Source organism: Melozone crissalis, unplaced genomic scaffold (genome assembly GCF_028551555.1).
Source record: "Melozone crissalis strain CALT ecotype California unplaced genomic scaffold, PUWL_Pcris_2 ptg000004l_1, whole genome shotgun sequence".
Classification (NCBI taxonomy): Eukaryota; Metazoa; Chordata; class Aves; order Passeriformes; family Passerellidae; genus Melozone; species Melozone crissalis.
Window position 1 is genome coordinate 43,246,614 of NW_026535782.1, and position 16,463 is coordinate 43,263,076.

The following is a 16,463-nucleotide window of genomic DNA, read 5'->3' on the forward strand; positions in this document are numbered from 1 at the left end:
ATACATTCTTTACCTCAATTCACAGTCTCCAGGGCCTCAATTTAGAAAACCATATTTTAACTCTGTTAAACAGCGCCTGTTTGTCTATTTGGAACACACATAGAGAATTTTCTGTGTCAGATAGTGATAGAAGATGTAAATTTCATTGGTATCTGGAACATGGTATCTGTTTTAATGCCCGGAAAAGTATCTGAAGCTTCTGTAATAGGTTAGGTCAGTATGGTGATTCTGGTCTACAAAGGTTAGACCTATTCAACTAAGATGATAGGTAGGAGAGGGAATAGACAGCACATAGCTAATGAATATATTCAGTCTCTTTTCTTAGCTGGTTTTCTCCACATTATTGGAGAGCTCCTAATGTTTCACCTAACAAAACTCTGAAAATCACTGAACAATGATTAAACCCTCCTTGACCTTGATGGATTAGTCTGCAAAGGGACCTGTACACCCAGAACTGTGCTGGTGTTCACTTGGGAGTTAAGTAGTCTCTGGGTTTGGTGTTTTAAAGAAGAAAATCTGAAGCACAGTACCTTGGTGATCTTTTAGTGATACCTTGTTACATTAAGCGAGGAACCGCAGTGTTAGGTGTTGTAAGGCAAATCACTTGCTTTGTAGATCCTCACCCTCACCTTGGGACCACATGTGATTTTCACAAAAGACAGTCCTCTAGATCTGCTCCTGTAGAATATAGACCTTCAAGTGTTTTGCTTGTAATTCTTAAATGTTTGCATATTTCTCTAAGTTTCCTAGCTAGCAGAACACTTCTGTTCTAACTTTTTTGCTTACAAGTAATTTCTCAGCTTGCTTCTTAGCATTGGGCTGCTATGCTGCACTATATAATGCCCTACCCCAAAGTGCATTTTTCTTTTCTATATAATATTCTGTCAGTGCTTCTCACTTGAGACCTGCTCAGGTTATGTAGAGGCATGCATGTCCCTTTCAAGTTCCATATAAAGGTCAAGTTCTGTTTCCACTAAAAACCAAAAGAATATAACTTGTGGTTTCAGAAGTGTGTTTTCCAGATTTGTCCAAATTTCTCATGCAAAGGGCAACTTGAAATTTGGATGCTAGTTATGGAGGATATTTGTTTTGGTGCAAATGGCAAGAAAGTATGTACATTGTTTTAAATTTCCTTAAGAAATGTTTGCATGCTTTGAATTACTCGAAATTTCTAAATCCAGCTCTAAAAATCTGTGTCTTGAGATGTGGTTTTCATGAGAACAGGGTGCTAAAAAAGAGTCCGGTTGCCCACTTGTTTTTTAGTAGTTACCACACCCATTTTGCTTCATTCCTGTGGACCAGAGCAGGATTTCTCTGGCAGTCACTTATGTAATGGTTCAGCCCCTGCTGTCAGTCTCCCTCCAGTTCACTGTTTTAGTACCATGAGCTGCCTGAGCTTTTTGCAGGTTGTATACTAGTTTTTCTTTTCTGTCAGAACTTCATAAACATTTGCATAACCTAAAATTGCAGCTTACAATTTGTTTTCTGCTATCTCCGGGTTCAGTTCAAGAGCTCTAGAGAAGGGGAGATATGGGCTCTAGTCCAAAAATGTCTTAGGGGAATAAATATTTCCATTTGAGCCCGTAGGATATATTTCATTTTGAAAAATGAAATTTACTTTTCTCCTTGTGACTGTTTTCAAACTTCAGCTAATGCAGAGCTGAATCTTGGTGCTGCAGTATTCCTGCAACTCAAGTGATTTCTTTTCTCTTTTTTTTTTTCAAATGTCTTGAAGCTGTATTGTTGAGAGCTGTCTTGGATATGCTATTTTTCTCCTTCATTTGATTTCTCTTTTCTCTTTCTTTTTGTACTTGATGATAGCTATTAGCATTTTGAGACTTCCCTATAATAGGTTCTTTAAATGACAGTGCAAAAACAGGTTCTGGGGCTCTGTTCTGGTGTTCCCCTGGAGTGTTTCTGATCCCGTTCAAGCCAGCATGTAGGTTAAGGCACCACAGTGAACCTGCTTGATTGGGTCTGATGCCAGTGGGGTTGTTCCCACTGCGGAGCACAGTGTGTCAGGTCCCTGGGGCTCCTCCTGCCTTAAGAGCCCTGAGGAAAGGACATGGGATGTAAAATTATGTTGATGTTGGAGGAGCATTTTGAGGAGGCACTAAAGAGCTGGAAGCACTGCGTGTTTGAAGCACTTAGATGCGTTTAAGAGCAATTCTTGCTTTGGGCCAGCTGTGTAGCTTGGCCAGCCGGGCCGGGCCGCGGGCGCTGGGCTGGGAGCAGTAACGGGAGCGGGGCTGGGCTGCCCCGGCCTGCCAGACGCTGTGGTTCAGAGTGGGTGGTACCATGAGCTATGGTTAAGCTTTTAGCCTTAATGAGTCAGCTATAGGCAGGGGACTGCGAGCCAAGCCTTTGCCTTTCAGCTCCACTTCCTCTTAGCTGCAGAGGTGATGTCACCATTGTGTGAATGCTATATTACTTCTCCTTTTATGGAGATGAACAGGCTTGAAACGAGAGTCACTCAGGCAGAGGAAGTGGGTGATAAAGGCCTGGTAGGATGTTCTGTAACTGAGATGAGGAGCTTAAATTGCACATTCTCTTCTAGCCTTCTAACGTTTTTCTTCTCCCATCCCAAAACATTTAAAAACAAAATTCGAGACTTTGGAGCTGTATTAAATTATTAATTATGCCAATGTATTTGACCACAGCATTCATTGTTGTTTTGCAATAGTATATTTGGTTGAGCACTTTCTATGTAAAAAGATGTCTCTCTTGTGAAAACAAATTTTGGTTTAATTAAGTTTTTAGAGTATGCTAAACCAGAGAGCAGTCTCAAATGCAGTCTTTTATTCTTGGTCAAGAATAAGTTACGTATTATGGGGTTTTTTACATAGTAAAATTAATCTACTGATCTTATTATACCATACTGCTGTATAGTTTAAATTTGAAGGATATTTTACTTCCTGAATTTCTGGATGTTTGAGGCGGCTGTGTCTTGTGATCACTTGAATGCTATGGTGATGAGAGCTGAAGAAGAGCCTAGATAAAAAGCTTTCCTTGTCAGCTGGTTTGAAATACAGAACTGTTGCTATAATTAACTAATGAGTTGTTATTCTGGATTGTTTTTAATAAGTGACTCTGTTTAGAACTGAAAAGCAGGTGCAGATTTCTTTTAATCAGACGTTTCTTGATTGTGTTATTATAAGCAACTGAGTTTATGGTACCCAGCACATTCTCTTTTGCTGAGTAGGTTGCTTGCACAACTGACAATGAAGTAAAGGCAAGTGCTGACTGAAGTAGTGCAGTACGCCCATGTTGAATGATCCTTTGGAAAAAAAAAAAAGGAGGGGGGAGGTGGCCTCTTGCCTGGACAACTGAATTCTGATTCATGATGGCACAAGTCAGTGTCATATGGAGAACAAATATTGGCACTTGAAACTGTTCTTAATTTGAAGAGTATCTAAGAGTTATGCTTTGTATGCGTTAGCTCTTTGCCCCTTTGGTCGGCTCCAGTTTCCTGTTGCTCAACACATTATTTGAGTTGTCTGTCTATACACAATTAGAAGAATTCCAGCTATCCCAATGACTGCTGCTTTGCAGTCCTGGGAAAGAATTTCCCCCGGATTGCAAACAGGAATGTTGCCTTTTATGGCAGTGTCTGCGTGCTCCCGGAGACTTGCCTGCACTCGCAGGTAGGATCCTGCTGACTTAAAGCAGAGGTGACTAAGGCAGCTGCAGTGGGCCACCAGGAAAGTATGTTGGGGGAGGAAAGCTTAATGCCAAGAGGATTTCAAACACTGTCTGTGACTTTTCCTGCCTGACCACCTTTCAACACCATGCTCTGTGTTAGGGTGGGGAAAAATCCTGTAGTTGCCTTTGGGACTCTTAGGGTCAATCCAGGGTGCTGTGGCTATCTTGCCTTACTGGAACAAGGCTGGAAAGAACTTCTCAATCAAGTATGAGAAAACTTGGCATGATCGAGGAGTGTTCAGTGCCAAAGAACTGCTTGGTGTTATTATCTGATGTTGATAATCTCTTTTTCTGTTGAACAGTCAGTTTATCTGTCTGGTTATGGGTATTTTGCTGGATCATCTCTAGGATGGAAATGGGAAGGCAGGTGCTATTCAAGTGCCTGGGGCTCCACAGCCTGTTTGAAAAGCCCCAGCTCATAATTCCAAGGTCAGAGCTTGTTACCAGCAATAAGGACCACCTGATTTAGAATTGCCTTTTTAAATTTTTTTTTTCTTTCTCTCAAATCTGCTTCTTAGAAGAGCCTCTGTAGTACCTGAATGTGAGCATAACCTTTTCTGGACAAGTGAACTGCTTGTTTTTATTCAAGCTTTTGAAAGTCAGGTGTTATTCAGAGGCACAGTCTTGTCCTTTCACATTGCTGCTTTGTGGTGCAGAATTGTACTCAGGTGTTGTACTACTGAAGAATACATTTCCTTAGGCAATCCATAAATGAGTCATTAGTTATTCCCCTGATCCACCCTCAAAGTGCCCAGTCATGCAGAGGGCTGGCATGTGCCTGCTGAGCCCTTGACCCACTGGGAACCTTAAATGTGTGAGGCCTTTGGGGCTGGCTAACATCTGTCATTGGCCTGGCCTTCAGCAAAAGGGGTGTATATCTCAAAGGCACTGAATAAATTCAACACTTGAAAAAATGAATATGCAATTTAAGTAAAGCTGCAGTATCTAGTTTTGAAGGGTTAAGAATTTGTCAGGCCAAAATTGTTTGAGTGGTGATTTTCTTCTACTTGCTTTCTTCCAGGCTTGGGGCTGATCAGCTCTTTCTGAGAACAGTATTAGCAGGGTAATGGCAGGTAATCTAAGTTTTAACAGGAAAAAAAGCAGATTATTTTCCTCTCATTTTTTGTACTCATCTACATACAGTCAGTTTCCAGTAGAGATGCTTAAGAGCAGGAGTTGCATATACTTAGCATGTGAGCTTAATGCTTCCATTATTGGCTTCAGAATATTTTAAGATGGAATCTCAAACCTGTTAGGTTTGCCAACTTTCATTATTCCACAAAAATATGTGCAAAGGCTAGATATACTCCTCTCTTTTTAAACTCTGTGTATGGGAGATTTTTCTTGATTAATATGGCATTCAGGATGCTAGTACTGGAATGCTAAATGTGCTTGCAGCAGCAGTATTTAAGGATATAGAAAAGGTTTCAGGTACTTGAGATCTATCAGACTAGAAAGCCTTCTCTAATTACAGCTCAATCTCTTTATCTTGCACAAAACAACTTGAATGCTGACTTAATTATATCATCTAAGCACTGTCTGGTGGGAAGAATACTGAGCATTCTTGGTTTCTCTAGGCTGCAGGGAAGAAGAATTAAAAGAACCAGTAGCTAAAATGTGGAGACGGTCACACAAACATAATGGATATCACTAATAATGAAAAAAATTATTAGAGAGATCCAGTGAATTGCATACTCTCATGGATGTTTGGTGCTTGCTTTCTCTCTCTTTAGAGAGTAGATGTTAGTCCAGTGCAATGAGTGGAAAAAGGAAGTGGCAGTGCCTGAATGACATCTAACTGCTGCAGTGTTACTGAGCTTCTCAGACTAAATAATCTGTGAGTCCTCTGGTCTTGATTTAAAAATAAACAAACACCTAATATCAAACCAAAAAGCCTCCCAGCCTAATGGGGATTTTGAGTTTGGTGGCATGGTGTGTTCTGAGTGCCCCAGTGGCTCTTGTGGGCTGTCAGTCAATGACTTGCTGTGCCCACCTGTTCCATGTTTCACTGTCCCTGTGATGGCTACAAGCTACTTGAGGCTGTTCTGGTGTAGGCACAGGCACTCTCCAGTCTTCCTAGTGCTCCCAGCTCATTTCTGGTGGTGTGAAGGAATGGGATGGAATCTGGGTGGAGGTCGGTGGGCACAGGGTGGAGGGCAGGAGTAGGAAGTGAAACAGGGCAGAATAGGTGGAGTGTGTGCAGGAGCTGTGGGATGAAGGCATGGTGGAAGGACTGCTCAGGACTGTGCATAACAAAGTGAATGCTGGCAGGAGGTTAAAGATGTGGGAGAAGATAGTAGTGAATGGGCTGGGTGAATTAAGTTCTGTAACTGGAAAGATATCCACAGCTGGGAATTGAACACAGGCATTAGTAAGTCTGCTGGTATGTCAACATGGAAAAGAAAAGGTTTCTGTTGTTACCAACTGCTGTGTTAATACAATAGGGGATGATGCCACAAACAATCAGTTGTATAGGATGTAGGCTGCTGCTCAGTCTTCCAGTTTTTGGGTCCAGTCTGTACAAAATAAGTAACAAATATTTTGTCACTGAGCCTTCAGTGTTTGTTTTGGTCTGAAAGCATCTGTTTGATGTGAATCTTTGGCACTTTGGGATTTGTAACAGTTGCTGTCCCACTTTCCCCCTACCTCTTCCATTTTCACTGCTCTGCTGATAACTTTTGTAAGTCAGTATGGGCCCACTGCAATAGGGGCTGAAGAACAAGTAGATACACATCACACTGTAGCTGTGTGGTAAAGAAACATTCAGTAGGAGACTTCTTTAGTGTTTGTAGAAAAATTGTAATGCAAATAATATTCTTTCTGGACGAAGAAAACTAAATTACTGTGATGCCATTATACTTTGGCATATGGTAGGAGGTGGGTGTCTTGCCAGAGAGGGGGTTACTTGGCTGTGATTCTGAGGATATTTGTCAGTGTTTACTATTTCCTGGTGTCTTTGGTGTTGATTTCATTCTGTCAGAGAAATTGTCTTTTAGAGTTCTAGTCTGACTACTCTTTTAAAATTTCTTCTAGATCGAGAGGATCAGTCCATCCTTTGCACGTGAGTAATTCCAATTGTCAGTTTGTCTGCATGTCAAAGTTTGTGTTTTTACATTTTTGTAAAAAGGAAGGACTCTCTTAATTTTAAATACTGGAAGTGGAATTACAGAATTAGGTAATAATGGAGAGTCAAGAAAAGTCCCACTACAGTTCCTCCAATATATAATTCCTTCTGCAAAATAATTTTTGTAATAAATGGAGGAAGGGTGGCTTTGAAACAGCCCTTTGTGCTCAAACTACTGAAGAAATACAACTTTGTCAATGGAAAAGGCTTGGAGTGATCCTTCAGATTTGATGCAGCTGTTATGTTTAAGTGCGTGCATACTGATGAGGCTGATAGAATAACAGATACTCTTGATGCAGCAGTTTGTCTTCTAGACACAGTAAAATTGATTGGCCCTCAGCCATGCTTAAGGAATTGGTATGTTTCTTCTTGCAGTCAGGAGGCTTCTGTTTGAAAGATTTACTTCATTACCTTTCACCCCAACCTCTACAGCAGCCTCCAAGCTATTCCTCAGCCACTTTGACAGTCTCTGTATCCAAGTGACTAGAAAGCACTGTTCTTTATTGCCTTCCATGTTGCAGTCCAGCTGCAGCCCAGCTTTTTTTCCCTTGGTTTTAAGGGAGGTGCTGGCCAGAATGCAGTTAAGGATGTCAGTAGCCCTTTTGGGATTAGAAATACGATAATGTCCCCTTGCATCTTGTTTGTTGATAACTTGTAGATTTTCTTTACAGAGGTGAATCAGGAGCTGGTAAAACAGAGAACACCAAGAAGGTTATTCAGTATCTGGCTCATGTTGCTTCCTCGCACAAGTCCAAGAAAGACCAGGTAAGACCTAGGTTTAATGGTGTTTTATTGCTCTGCAGACTTTGGACATTAAATATGTATTGGCTGATGTTGGTAAAAGACACATTGCTCAGTAGAAGCTTAGATGGTAACATCTGTCAGGGGATTGAGGAGGTCAGTGAACTATGAAACAAGTCTGTCAAAAATTGCGAGTCAGGGAACACTGTTCAAAGCCATAACTCCTTTGAATTCGGTGGATCTACAGTGGGCATAAACTCATCCACAACCCCTTGGATTCATGGGCAAATGCATGGGTAAGAGCTGCTGTAAATGCATCACCTGTACTGATCTTTTCACATGGTTGTATTGCTTATAACCAGTGTAGGCGGTTTAAAACTGATCCTTCTGTGGGGGAATTGTCTCCTTTCTTCTGTGCCATTATAGATGAGGTCTGGCCATTACATGTACTGCCTCAGAACTGGAGAATACAATGATAGGCTAGTGGACAGCAGCTGAAAACTTAAAAATTGTAGGAAAACATTAAAAGGGGGGAAACCAAGTGTTAGCAGCACATGAGAGGAGGGTGGTGATGATGGTGGGAGGACTTTAAAGATGTCTCACTTATATTTTTTTCCCCTCCCTCTCCCCCGATGGACTATTGCCGAATTCTTCAGTTGTATCCTCGTAGGTGAGCTGCACGTTTACTGCACGTTCTGCACCAGGAATGCATTTTCTGTCCCATTGTGTGATTTTTTTGAGCGGCTTTTCACTCCACACCAATATCACTTTCTGCAGCTAAAACAAATCCATAGACAATTCACAATTTTTATTTTTTTTTGTGTGGTGCACAGTAATCTTTTTGTAAGGATGTTCAGTTGGAGACTGTAGTGATATCAAGAATACTTGTGTTCTGTGCTCAATACTAGTTTGCCTTTAAAGTTTTTCTTGCAGGATTTTCCCAGACACATACCATCTTAGAAGTATTCCATCAGGACGATAGGACTGGACAAGGCTTTCCTAGACTCTTAAACATGTAGTTTGTGTGATGTTCCTAATAATATTGATGTAGTTAAGTATTTAGCCAGGGAGTTTTAGAACTGTGGGCTTGTTAGCCAGATCTGAACACATTGGAAATGTTTATTAATGAAAGCCAAGTGCTAGGTGTGTCCACTGCATCTCTACATAAGAGTTTCCCTGTAGCAGCTTAATGTGTAGGCATGTCTAATGCATGTAGAGTATATAAATAAGAAGGCATTTCTGCATGCAGGCACACTGCGTGTGTGCATGCACATAGTAGTAACTAACTTCTGGAATTCTACCAAAAAAACCCAACGTTCTATGTGCCAAAATTTCAGACATATGAAGGCTTTTTCCATGGTCTGTCAGTAGCTGTATTTAGAAACATTCTTCTTTTTAGTTTTTTTAAGTGTGGAAAATAGAATCATGGGGTTGAGTTAAGTATTCTTCCACTGCTTGTCCATGAGTAAAATTTGAACTGCTGAAGCAGGACAGACAATCTGCTCAGGAGAATAAGACAGTCCTAAGTTGGACTGGTTGGTGATTTGCCGAAGCTTGATATTTAATTTTTTACCCCAAGTTTTGATTTTTTTTTCAAAAAGTCCTGCTCCCCGTGTTTTGTTACTAAACTGACCTTACCAGAGGGGATTTAGGCTGAAGCCTTTGTTAATCAGCAGTGAGTGCTCTGCAGCACTTCCTTATGGTGCAAACTTGAAATCAGAATATAGGAACTTATGAAGATGAGTACATTTAATTTTTTGAGGATCTCAGGTATTCTGGTCTTGGAAGATTTTTGTCTTTAGGCACAGAACTAAACAAAGGATATTATAGAAAGTAGTGGTACTTTCTTTACTGTGAACTTTTGGATGTTAACGGGTGTTTTTCCAAATACCGGGGCAAAATCAGTTTTATAAAACATATTCTTTAGCTCACTTGTTTTGGAGGTAGTGGTGCATTCCACCGTTCCCAGTGCATTAGTATATTCAGCTAAATAAGTTTCTAGCTGCATGGTGTGACTGCTATGCACACTAAGACTCCTTTTGGGGGGGTCTACTGAATCTAATGATAGAAACTGGGTTTTTTTCATTTATTAAAATTTCTATTTATGGAAGTTGAAGTCAGTGTTTTTCCATGTTTAATCTCAGCTTCTTTACCGTCTTATTAAATAATGTAATGATTTTTCAAGATGTGAGTGTTTGCAGCTAATCGGAAATCCTTGGGCAATAGTAGCTGATATTTAAATATTTGTAATGAAACTTTGGTTATGGATGATCCTTCTTCTCCCATGCAGCCACTGGTGTTGGGATTTAGTTATTTGATAATCTCTCACATGACTGCAGAGAAGAATACAAAAGCAAATCCCTAATGCGTAAAAAACAAAACAACAAACTCCAACAAACCAAACAGCCCAAACACTACCCCCCATAGTTTTTTTTTAATTGTATACTGTTAAAGGTAGAAATGATTTCTGGATGCCTTTCTTCATACTTTCTGAAGAATAAATAGCTGGAAAGACTTCTATCTTGCTTAAAAAACATTTCAAAAAGTGTATGAAATGAAAAAAAATTCAGTGCAAGGTAGATGTCAAGGATTTTAGTTGCTTTAAATTTGTCTTGTAATTTCAGAGCAGTAGAAAGACAGCATACTGAAGAGTGTTAGGAACTGCCAACCACAGGCTAACAGACCCAGTGGCTTTTTCTGATGCTGTTTTCATGAGGAATATTGCACATACTTCAAATGCATGCCAAGTGTTAAACAAATTTGTTTCAGGTCAAGGAATGGCAATTACAAGTGCCAGGAAATTGGCAGCATCTTAATGATAGGTACCCTAGGATTTTTAGAAAGCTTGGACAGCTTTGTCTTGTAATGGTTTTGCTTCGCAAAATTACCTATTGTATAAAAATAATGAAGTATCTTCCATCAGTGAAAGGTGATAATCAAAATTTAAAGTAAAAAAATCTCCAACAAACTCCACCCAAAAACTTATTAAAATTTTTAAAACATAATGGAGTTGCCTTTTAAACAAAGACAGCATGCAGTGAGGAATGGGTACAGTAATTGCAGACACGTAGCCCTATGTGCTGTTACTGTGGCATGCTGAGAACTTGGATTTTCCCACTGTGTCATGGTGCTGAGGCAAATCAGGAGAGCTCAGTAATTTGACCAACTCTTCAGCATTTTCCTTTCCCCAGGAAAGGAAAATGCTTCATATTGCTGTGAGGCCAAGCTGTCATTCTCTATGCATATTGCTACCTTGGTGTTTGAAGAGACCTAATCACCTCTAAACTGCAATTTACCAACACCTACTTGAAACTAATGACACTTTTTCCTGAGGTACTAAGTAACAGTAGGGTCTATTATATGTGGATTTGCATAAACTTCCCGTCTTTGTGTAGCTACTATGGCCTCAGTTTTATTTATAGCCAAATAATTAAAATAGATTTGATGTCAAAGCCTGATCTCTTTTCCCTCCTTGTTCCATTTAGTTGGGTTTAAGTGCTGTGTTGCTGTCACCTCTCACTTGAATAGGAATAAATTGCAGTTAGAAACAGAGGCCTAGGGCTTCACTGCAGGATGGGGAAGAGAAATGGTGTGAGCAAAGAGCATTCCAACTTCAGTACGTGTGGCAGAACACAAGGGGAAATGTGACCACCACACAGTTTCAAGGACTGAACCCTAGTTTCAAGGTTTTTTTCTTTGCAATGCCGGATGCTGAGTCTGTTGTGAGACAGATGATGTCCCAACTCAGGTTCTCTTACCAAGGCTAAACCCCTTGTTACATATACTTGACAGTGAATGGAGGTGTTTGCAGCAGCTGCCCCTTCTGTGTATGTGCAGTTCCACCAGGGCTGGGGGTCTTGTTTGGCCTTGCACTTTGCAAGCATGAAGTGAAGTGATCGTGGAAGTAAAAAATAAAGACTTGTAGTTCATTGTACAGTTTCTCATATATCTTCCTCCTTTTTTATTGCCTCTATTTTTAGAGACATTGTGTAAGAACTAATCTGTCTTTGAGAACAAATGGGAACAATTTTCCTTTAGAAGTAACCTTAAATAGTTTCCCCATAAATTCCAGTTCTCACAAATCAAACTTCATTTCCATCTGTAATGCACAGGCAGTCTTGAGTACTTACTGATAACTGCTAAAAAGAGAAACATTAATCTAAACTGTAATTTTGTGTCTCCAGAAGCTTTTTAGTTGATCTTGAAATATAGAGAACGCCATGCTTTTAGCACAGAGGACAAGTAATTTTTCAAAAGTGCTAGGGAAACGTGTAGAGCCTGCAGGGAAAGGTGTATATGCTGCAATGGCCTAGTACTGGGCAGAGATAAAAGTTCTGAATTTCTTTTTTCTACAGTTCCAGCATTTTGTATTCCTTGAGGGGAGGAGTGTGTGAATATGGCAGCAGACTGCAAGCAATCATGCAGTTTGTGGGATACCACTAATTCTCTTTTTTGTGTGTTCCTCCTTACAAAGGAGATTTTTGCTTGTTTGTACTTTGTAAGATGTAGACTTATAAGAAGTGCAAGCATTTTGTGTTTGGTTTTTACAAAACATTAGATTTTTTCAGACTAACTTCTTAACCTACTAGTAGCAGTGTTCAGAGCTGTCTTTTAGCAGCAAGATAGGATTTGCCTCACTGTTGCAGGCTCTGTGGCAGTATGCTTCTGGGATGAGGGCCTGGTCTTGGATGCTGGTATGGTTTTCACTTTGTCCCTGGGAAGTCTGCGGGATGTTATAGCCAAGTGACTTTGAAGGGCTTCTTGCTAACAGAAAGACACACTGGGAGGAAGGGAATGAGGCTTATTTATGAATGTTTCTGTTTAACCCAGATAACTAATGAGTCTCCTTTGAAGGTTTAAGTGATCATCTCCTAAGGTTTAATATGGCTTCTCTGCAACAGATGCCAAACTAGTGTGAATTGAAACCGCATCGCTGGTTTGACCCAAGGTTAATGCTGTGAACCACTACCTACTTTATTAATTTTGGATTTCTCTCTAGGGAGAACTGGAGAGACAGTTGCTCCAGGCTAATCCCATCCTGGAGGCCTTTGGAAATGCCAAGACAGTGAAGAATGACAACTCCTCAAGATTTGTGAGTATTATTGTGTCATGAGTGTATTCAAAAGGTGCATCAAAAGTGTATTTTACACTTTCCAGAGTTTTCTGGTTTTGGGTGAATTGCTATCAGAGATAGAGTAACTGAGTGACTTTTTTAAAATTAATCTGGGAAATTAATTTCATTTGGTGAATTATCCAAAATAGATCTTTTAGATCTCTTGAATGAAGAAACCAGATCCTGTACCAGGATCATCTGTGCTGATTTTTTTGTAATCATTACAGTTGGTTTTATCCTGGAGAGCAAATACTCGTCTTTATTTTGCTTGTTCTGGAGAACAATGGACAACATCTGAGAGGCAGGTGGCAGAGCTGGAACAAAACCAAATTAAAATGGTTGAAGCTAATACTGAAAGGGATGGAACTGTCACGGTAGTGTAACATGAAATTCAAGGGACCCTGGTTGTGGGAAATTTAGGTTGAAACAGAAGTAAGTGTGAGTTATAGGCTGTCACAATGATAGAAGTGTCTGTAAGTGCTTGGTGTCTTTTTTTGTTCAGTTGCTGTTGTGATCACTAGACATTGCCTATTGGCTGACCTTATGCTTTGCCTAAAACCTGCCTGACCTGTTTGGAGTTTCCTTTCCTGGATTAAAAAGAGAAGGTTTACCTCTGTTGTTTACTGTTGTTACCAAACACAAAGAATACTAATTTTAATGCTATTGTCTTTCTCTTAGGGCAAATTTATCAGAATCAACTTTGATGTCAACGGCTACATTGTTGGAGCCAACATTGAAACCTGTATCCTTTCTGTAACCCCTTGAGAGGTTCAAGGCTCTAGAGGTGTCAGGAATGGTACCTAGCAGTCTCATCACCACTGGCTTAGGTTGAGAAAGCAGTTGGAAGCACTCTAAATTTCTGCTATCAAGATCACTGTTGTAGTCTCCTCTTTCCTCAGTAGTATTTTGTGGCCTTTGTGATCATGGTGCAGACCTTTTCTGAGTTAATGAATGAATTTGAATCTTAAGAGGTGAAATGTAAGCATAAACTGCAGCAATATGAATAGGTATGGAATTTCATAAGTCATTCTTGCTTCTTTCCAAGGCAGGTGGGGATTGATGGCATAAGTTTTTATGTTTCTTACCAATTAAGTCTCTCTTACCATAGTCATCATTCAGAGGCTGGCAGAACTGAGACCAGAAGCTCAATGGGTTATTGACTGATAACGATTGCTAAGTCAATACCGCTGTCAATTGGTATGAAGAAAACATCAGGTAGTTTTTTCTCCTACCATAGAGTAGGAAGGGATTTGTATGTCCTGTCATGGGCCTTGACTCTCTGAAGATCTGCTGGAGAAGTCACGTGCAATTCGCCAAGCCAAAGAGGAGAGAACCTTCCACATCTTTTACTACCTGCTCTCTGGGGCAGGGGAGCATTTGAAGAGTAAGTATGATTGTGTTGTGGTGAGGGAATCCCATAGCTGCAACAACAGAGGGTTCAGAACACTTGTAGACAAAGACCTGTTCCTTCACAGTTCCTCCTTCTCTGCCTTTTGGATATGGTCAGCTCTCCTCCACCTCTTTCATACACCCATCTGTCCTCCCCCTGCCCTTCTCAGTTCCTGAAAACTTGCTGCTCTGGTTCCTTCCTGCACTTGTCTCCCTGCCAGCAATGACTCTACGCCCTTCCTTATCTAAATCGCTGTCCCGTGTTTAGTCTAGTCTTGCATGATGTAAACCATTCTGGTGCAGGAATGGTCCTGCTGTAATGCACTCAGTGTGTAACTGAGTGGAGCAAATCTGCAAGCCTCTGAGCACCTCTAGCAGTCTGGGATCCCAGCACACCTTGTTTTAATACCTCAGCGTGGTAATGTGGGTCTGTGTTGTGCAAGAGCTGCAAATGGATCTGCAGGAATGACACAAGCAGAGGACTTTCTCATAGCTGCTACTGTTTCAAGAATTCATATATGAACTTTTATCTGACTTGAAACAAATGAGGTATTGAAATTAAAGACAGATTTACTTTCAAGTTAATCCCTACTATTGACAGATTTAGGACCTAATGATGAGTGGCACTGCTTTGGTGGAGTAAGCCGGAGGAAGGAATAGCAAGAAATAACACAGAAAAATTCTGGTTTACTAAAATATATTAAATGTTCAGCCTGAAGTAAAACTGAGCTTAATCCTAGATTCATCCAGGAGCTGGTAGCATATGCAAGTCAGAAATTTGATATTGGTAGTAGCTTATCTGTTTAAAAAAAAAAAAAATGCATAGCAACTTCTTTCTCAATTCTTTCCTAAGATGACCTGCTGCTGGAGCCTTACAACAAATACCGCTTCCTTTCCAATGGGCATGTTACCATCCCGGGCCAGCAGGACAAGGACATGTTTCAGGAGACCATGGAGGCAATGAAGATCATGGGCATCCCAGATGAAGAGCAGATAGGTATGAATATGCAAGGAATGGAAAAGGGAACAGGCCATGTCTCAAGATTTTTTCTTGTTCTGGTGTTCTTTTTTTTGTTTTGGTTTGATTTGTTAGCTTTTTGTTTAGGGATTTTGTTGGTTTTGTTTTGCTTGTGTCGGTTCCTGCTCCCCCTGCCCCGAGTGAACAGTATGCAAGTAACAAAATTCAGTGCCTTTGGAGCGACCCACCTCAGGATCTACCAGCACAGTTTCAGGTTATACAGTTAACTCTAGAACAAGCAGCTAATAAAAACATGCTTCTGCTTGCTGTTTTTGTTCCTAATCTGAGGCTTGTATACTCAGTTTATGAAAAACACATTGAAGGTACAAGAATCCCCTCATTCTCTTATGCAATTGCATGGCTTGTGTGCTCCCCCTATCCCTTAGCAGTGGCTCTAAAGTGTCTGATCCAACCACTGCTGGATTAGTCCTTTGAGAATGGGCTGGTCATAGTGCCTTTCTTTCCAGCTTAACACTGAACTGCTGATCAGAAATTAATATTGTCTGATTCTGGGAGCACAGTAGCATGACAGTGAAAACAGAAATGCACACAGCCAGCACAAAGCACAGTGATACACATTCACCAGAGCTCCGTGCTCGCTCATTCATGATCTGCCCCACTGGTGGGAAATCAGTGTTCTGCAAAGTCTCACCTTCAAAATGTGTGTAGTCTTCTAAAGCTAGGACTGTTACTCTCTACCCTGAAGCAAGCAGGCATCTGTGGTTTGACATCACCTCCTCTGCTGGAGGCTGCAGCTCTTGTGGCTGTAGGGAACATTTATTTACCTGTGCCATCTGCTGTTTACAGTCCAGCTGTTAAAATCTGTGCTGTTGTTATTGACAGTTTAATACATTTCTTGATATCCTGAATCATCTGAGACTGAAACTTCTGTCTGGAGGTGAAGAGAAATTTGTCAAAACCAAAAAAAAAGAAATGGTAGCCTAATTCATTGTCAGGGTGTCCTGCTATGCCCAGTGTTTCGAGTTGTTTTTAATGTGTGCTCTAGGGTATGTCTTTGCTGTCATGTAGATGAGTTATTGTTTCCAGGCACTACAGCAAAAATAGCTTTAATGTTTTACACTTGCTGAGGAGCCAGTGCCCTTTTGCCAAGATCCAGCCTAACCCTCCCCTGACAAAGCTTCATGCCATTCCCTTGGATCCTGTCATTGGTCACCAGATAGACAGGTGCCTTGCCCTCCATTTCCCCTTCTGAGGAAGCTGTAGGATGCTGTGAAGTCCCCTCCTCAGTCTCCTCTTCTCCAGGCTGAACAACCAAGTGACCTCAGTCACTCCTCCTGTGGCTTTCTCTTGGCTCATTGCCATCTTCATAGCCATCCCTTGGACAGTCCCTAATAGCTTTATGTCTTTCTGATATT

The 16,463-nt window shown here is 40.7% G+C and overlaps 1 protein-coding gene across 1 annotated transcript in view; it reads left to right on the forward strand.

The window, feature by feature from the left end:
• Nucleotides 1-16,463, forward strand: part of MYH9 (myosin heavy chain 9) — a 69,377-nt gene that overhangs the window by 24,277 nt on the left and 28,637 nt on the right. The window contains exons 4-9 of the mRNA XM_054271381.1: nucleotides 6,736-6,763; nucleotides 7,498-7,591; nucleotides 12,567-12,659; nucleotides 13,359-13,422; nucleotides 13,966-14,064; nucleotides 14,923-15,066. Of these exons, the coding sequence (XP_054127356.1) occupies nucleotides 6,736-6,763; nucleotides 7,498-7,591; nucleotides 12,567-12,659; nucleotides 13,359-13,422; nucleotides 13,966-14,064; nucleotides 14,923-15,066 (522 nt within the window). The remainder of the gene's footprint in view (nucleotides 1-6,735; nucleotides 6,764-7,497; nucleotides 7,592-12,566; nucleotides 12,660-13,358; nucleotides 13,423-13,965; nucleotides 14,065-14,922; nucleotides 15,067-16,463) is intronic.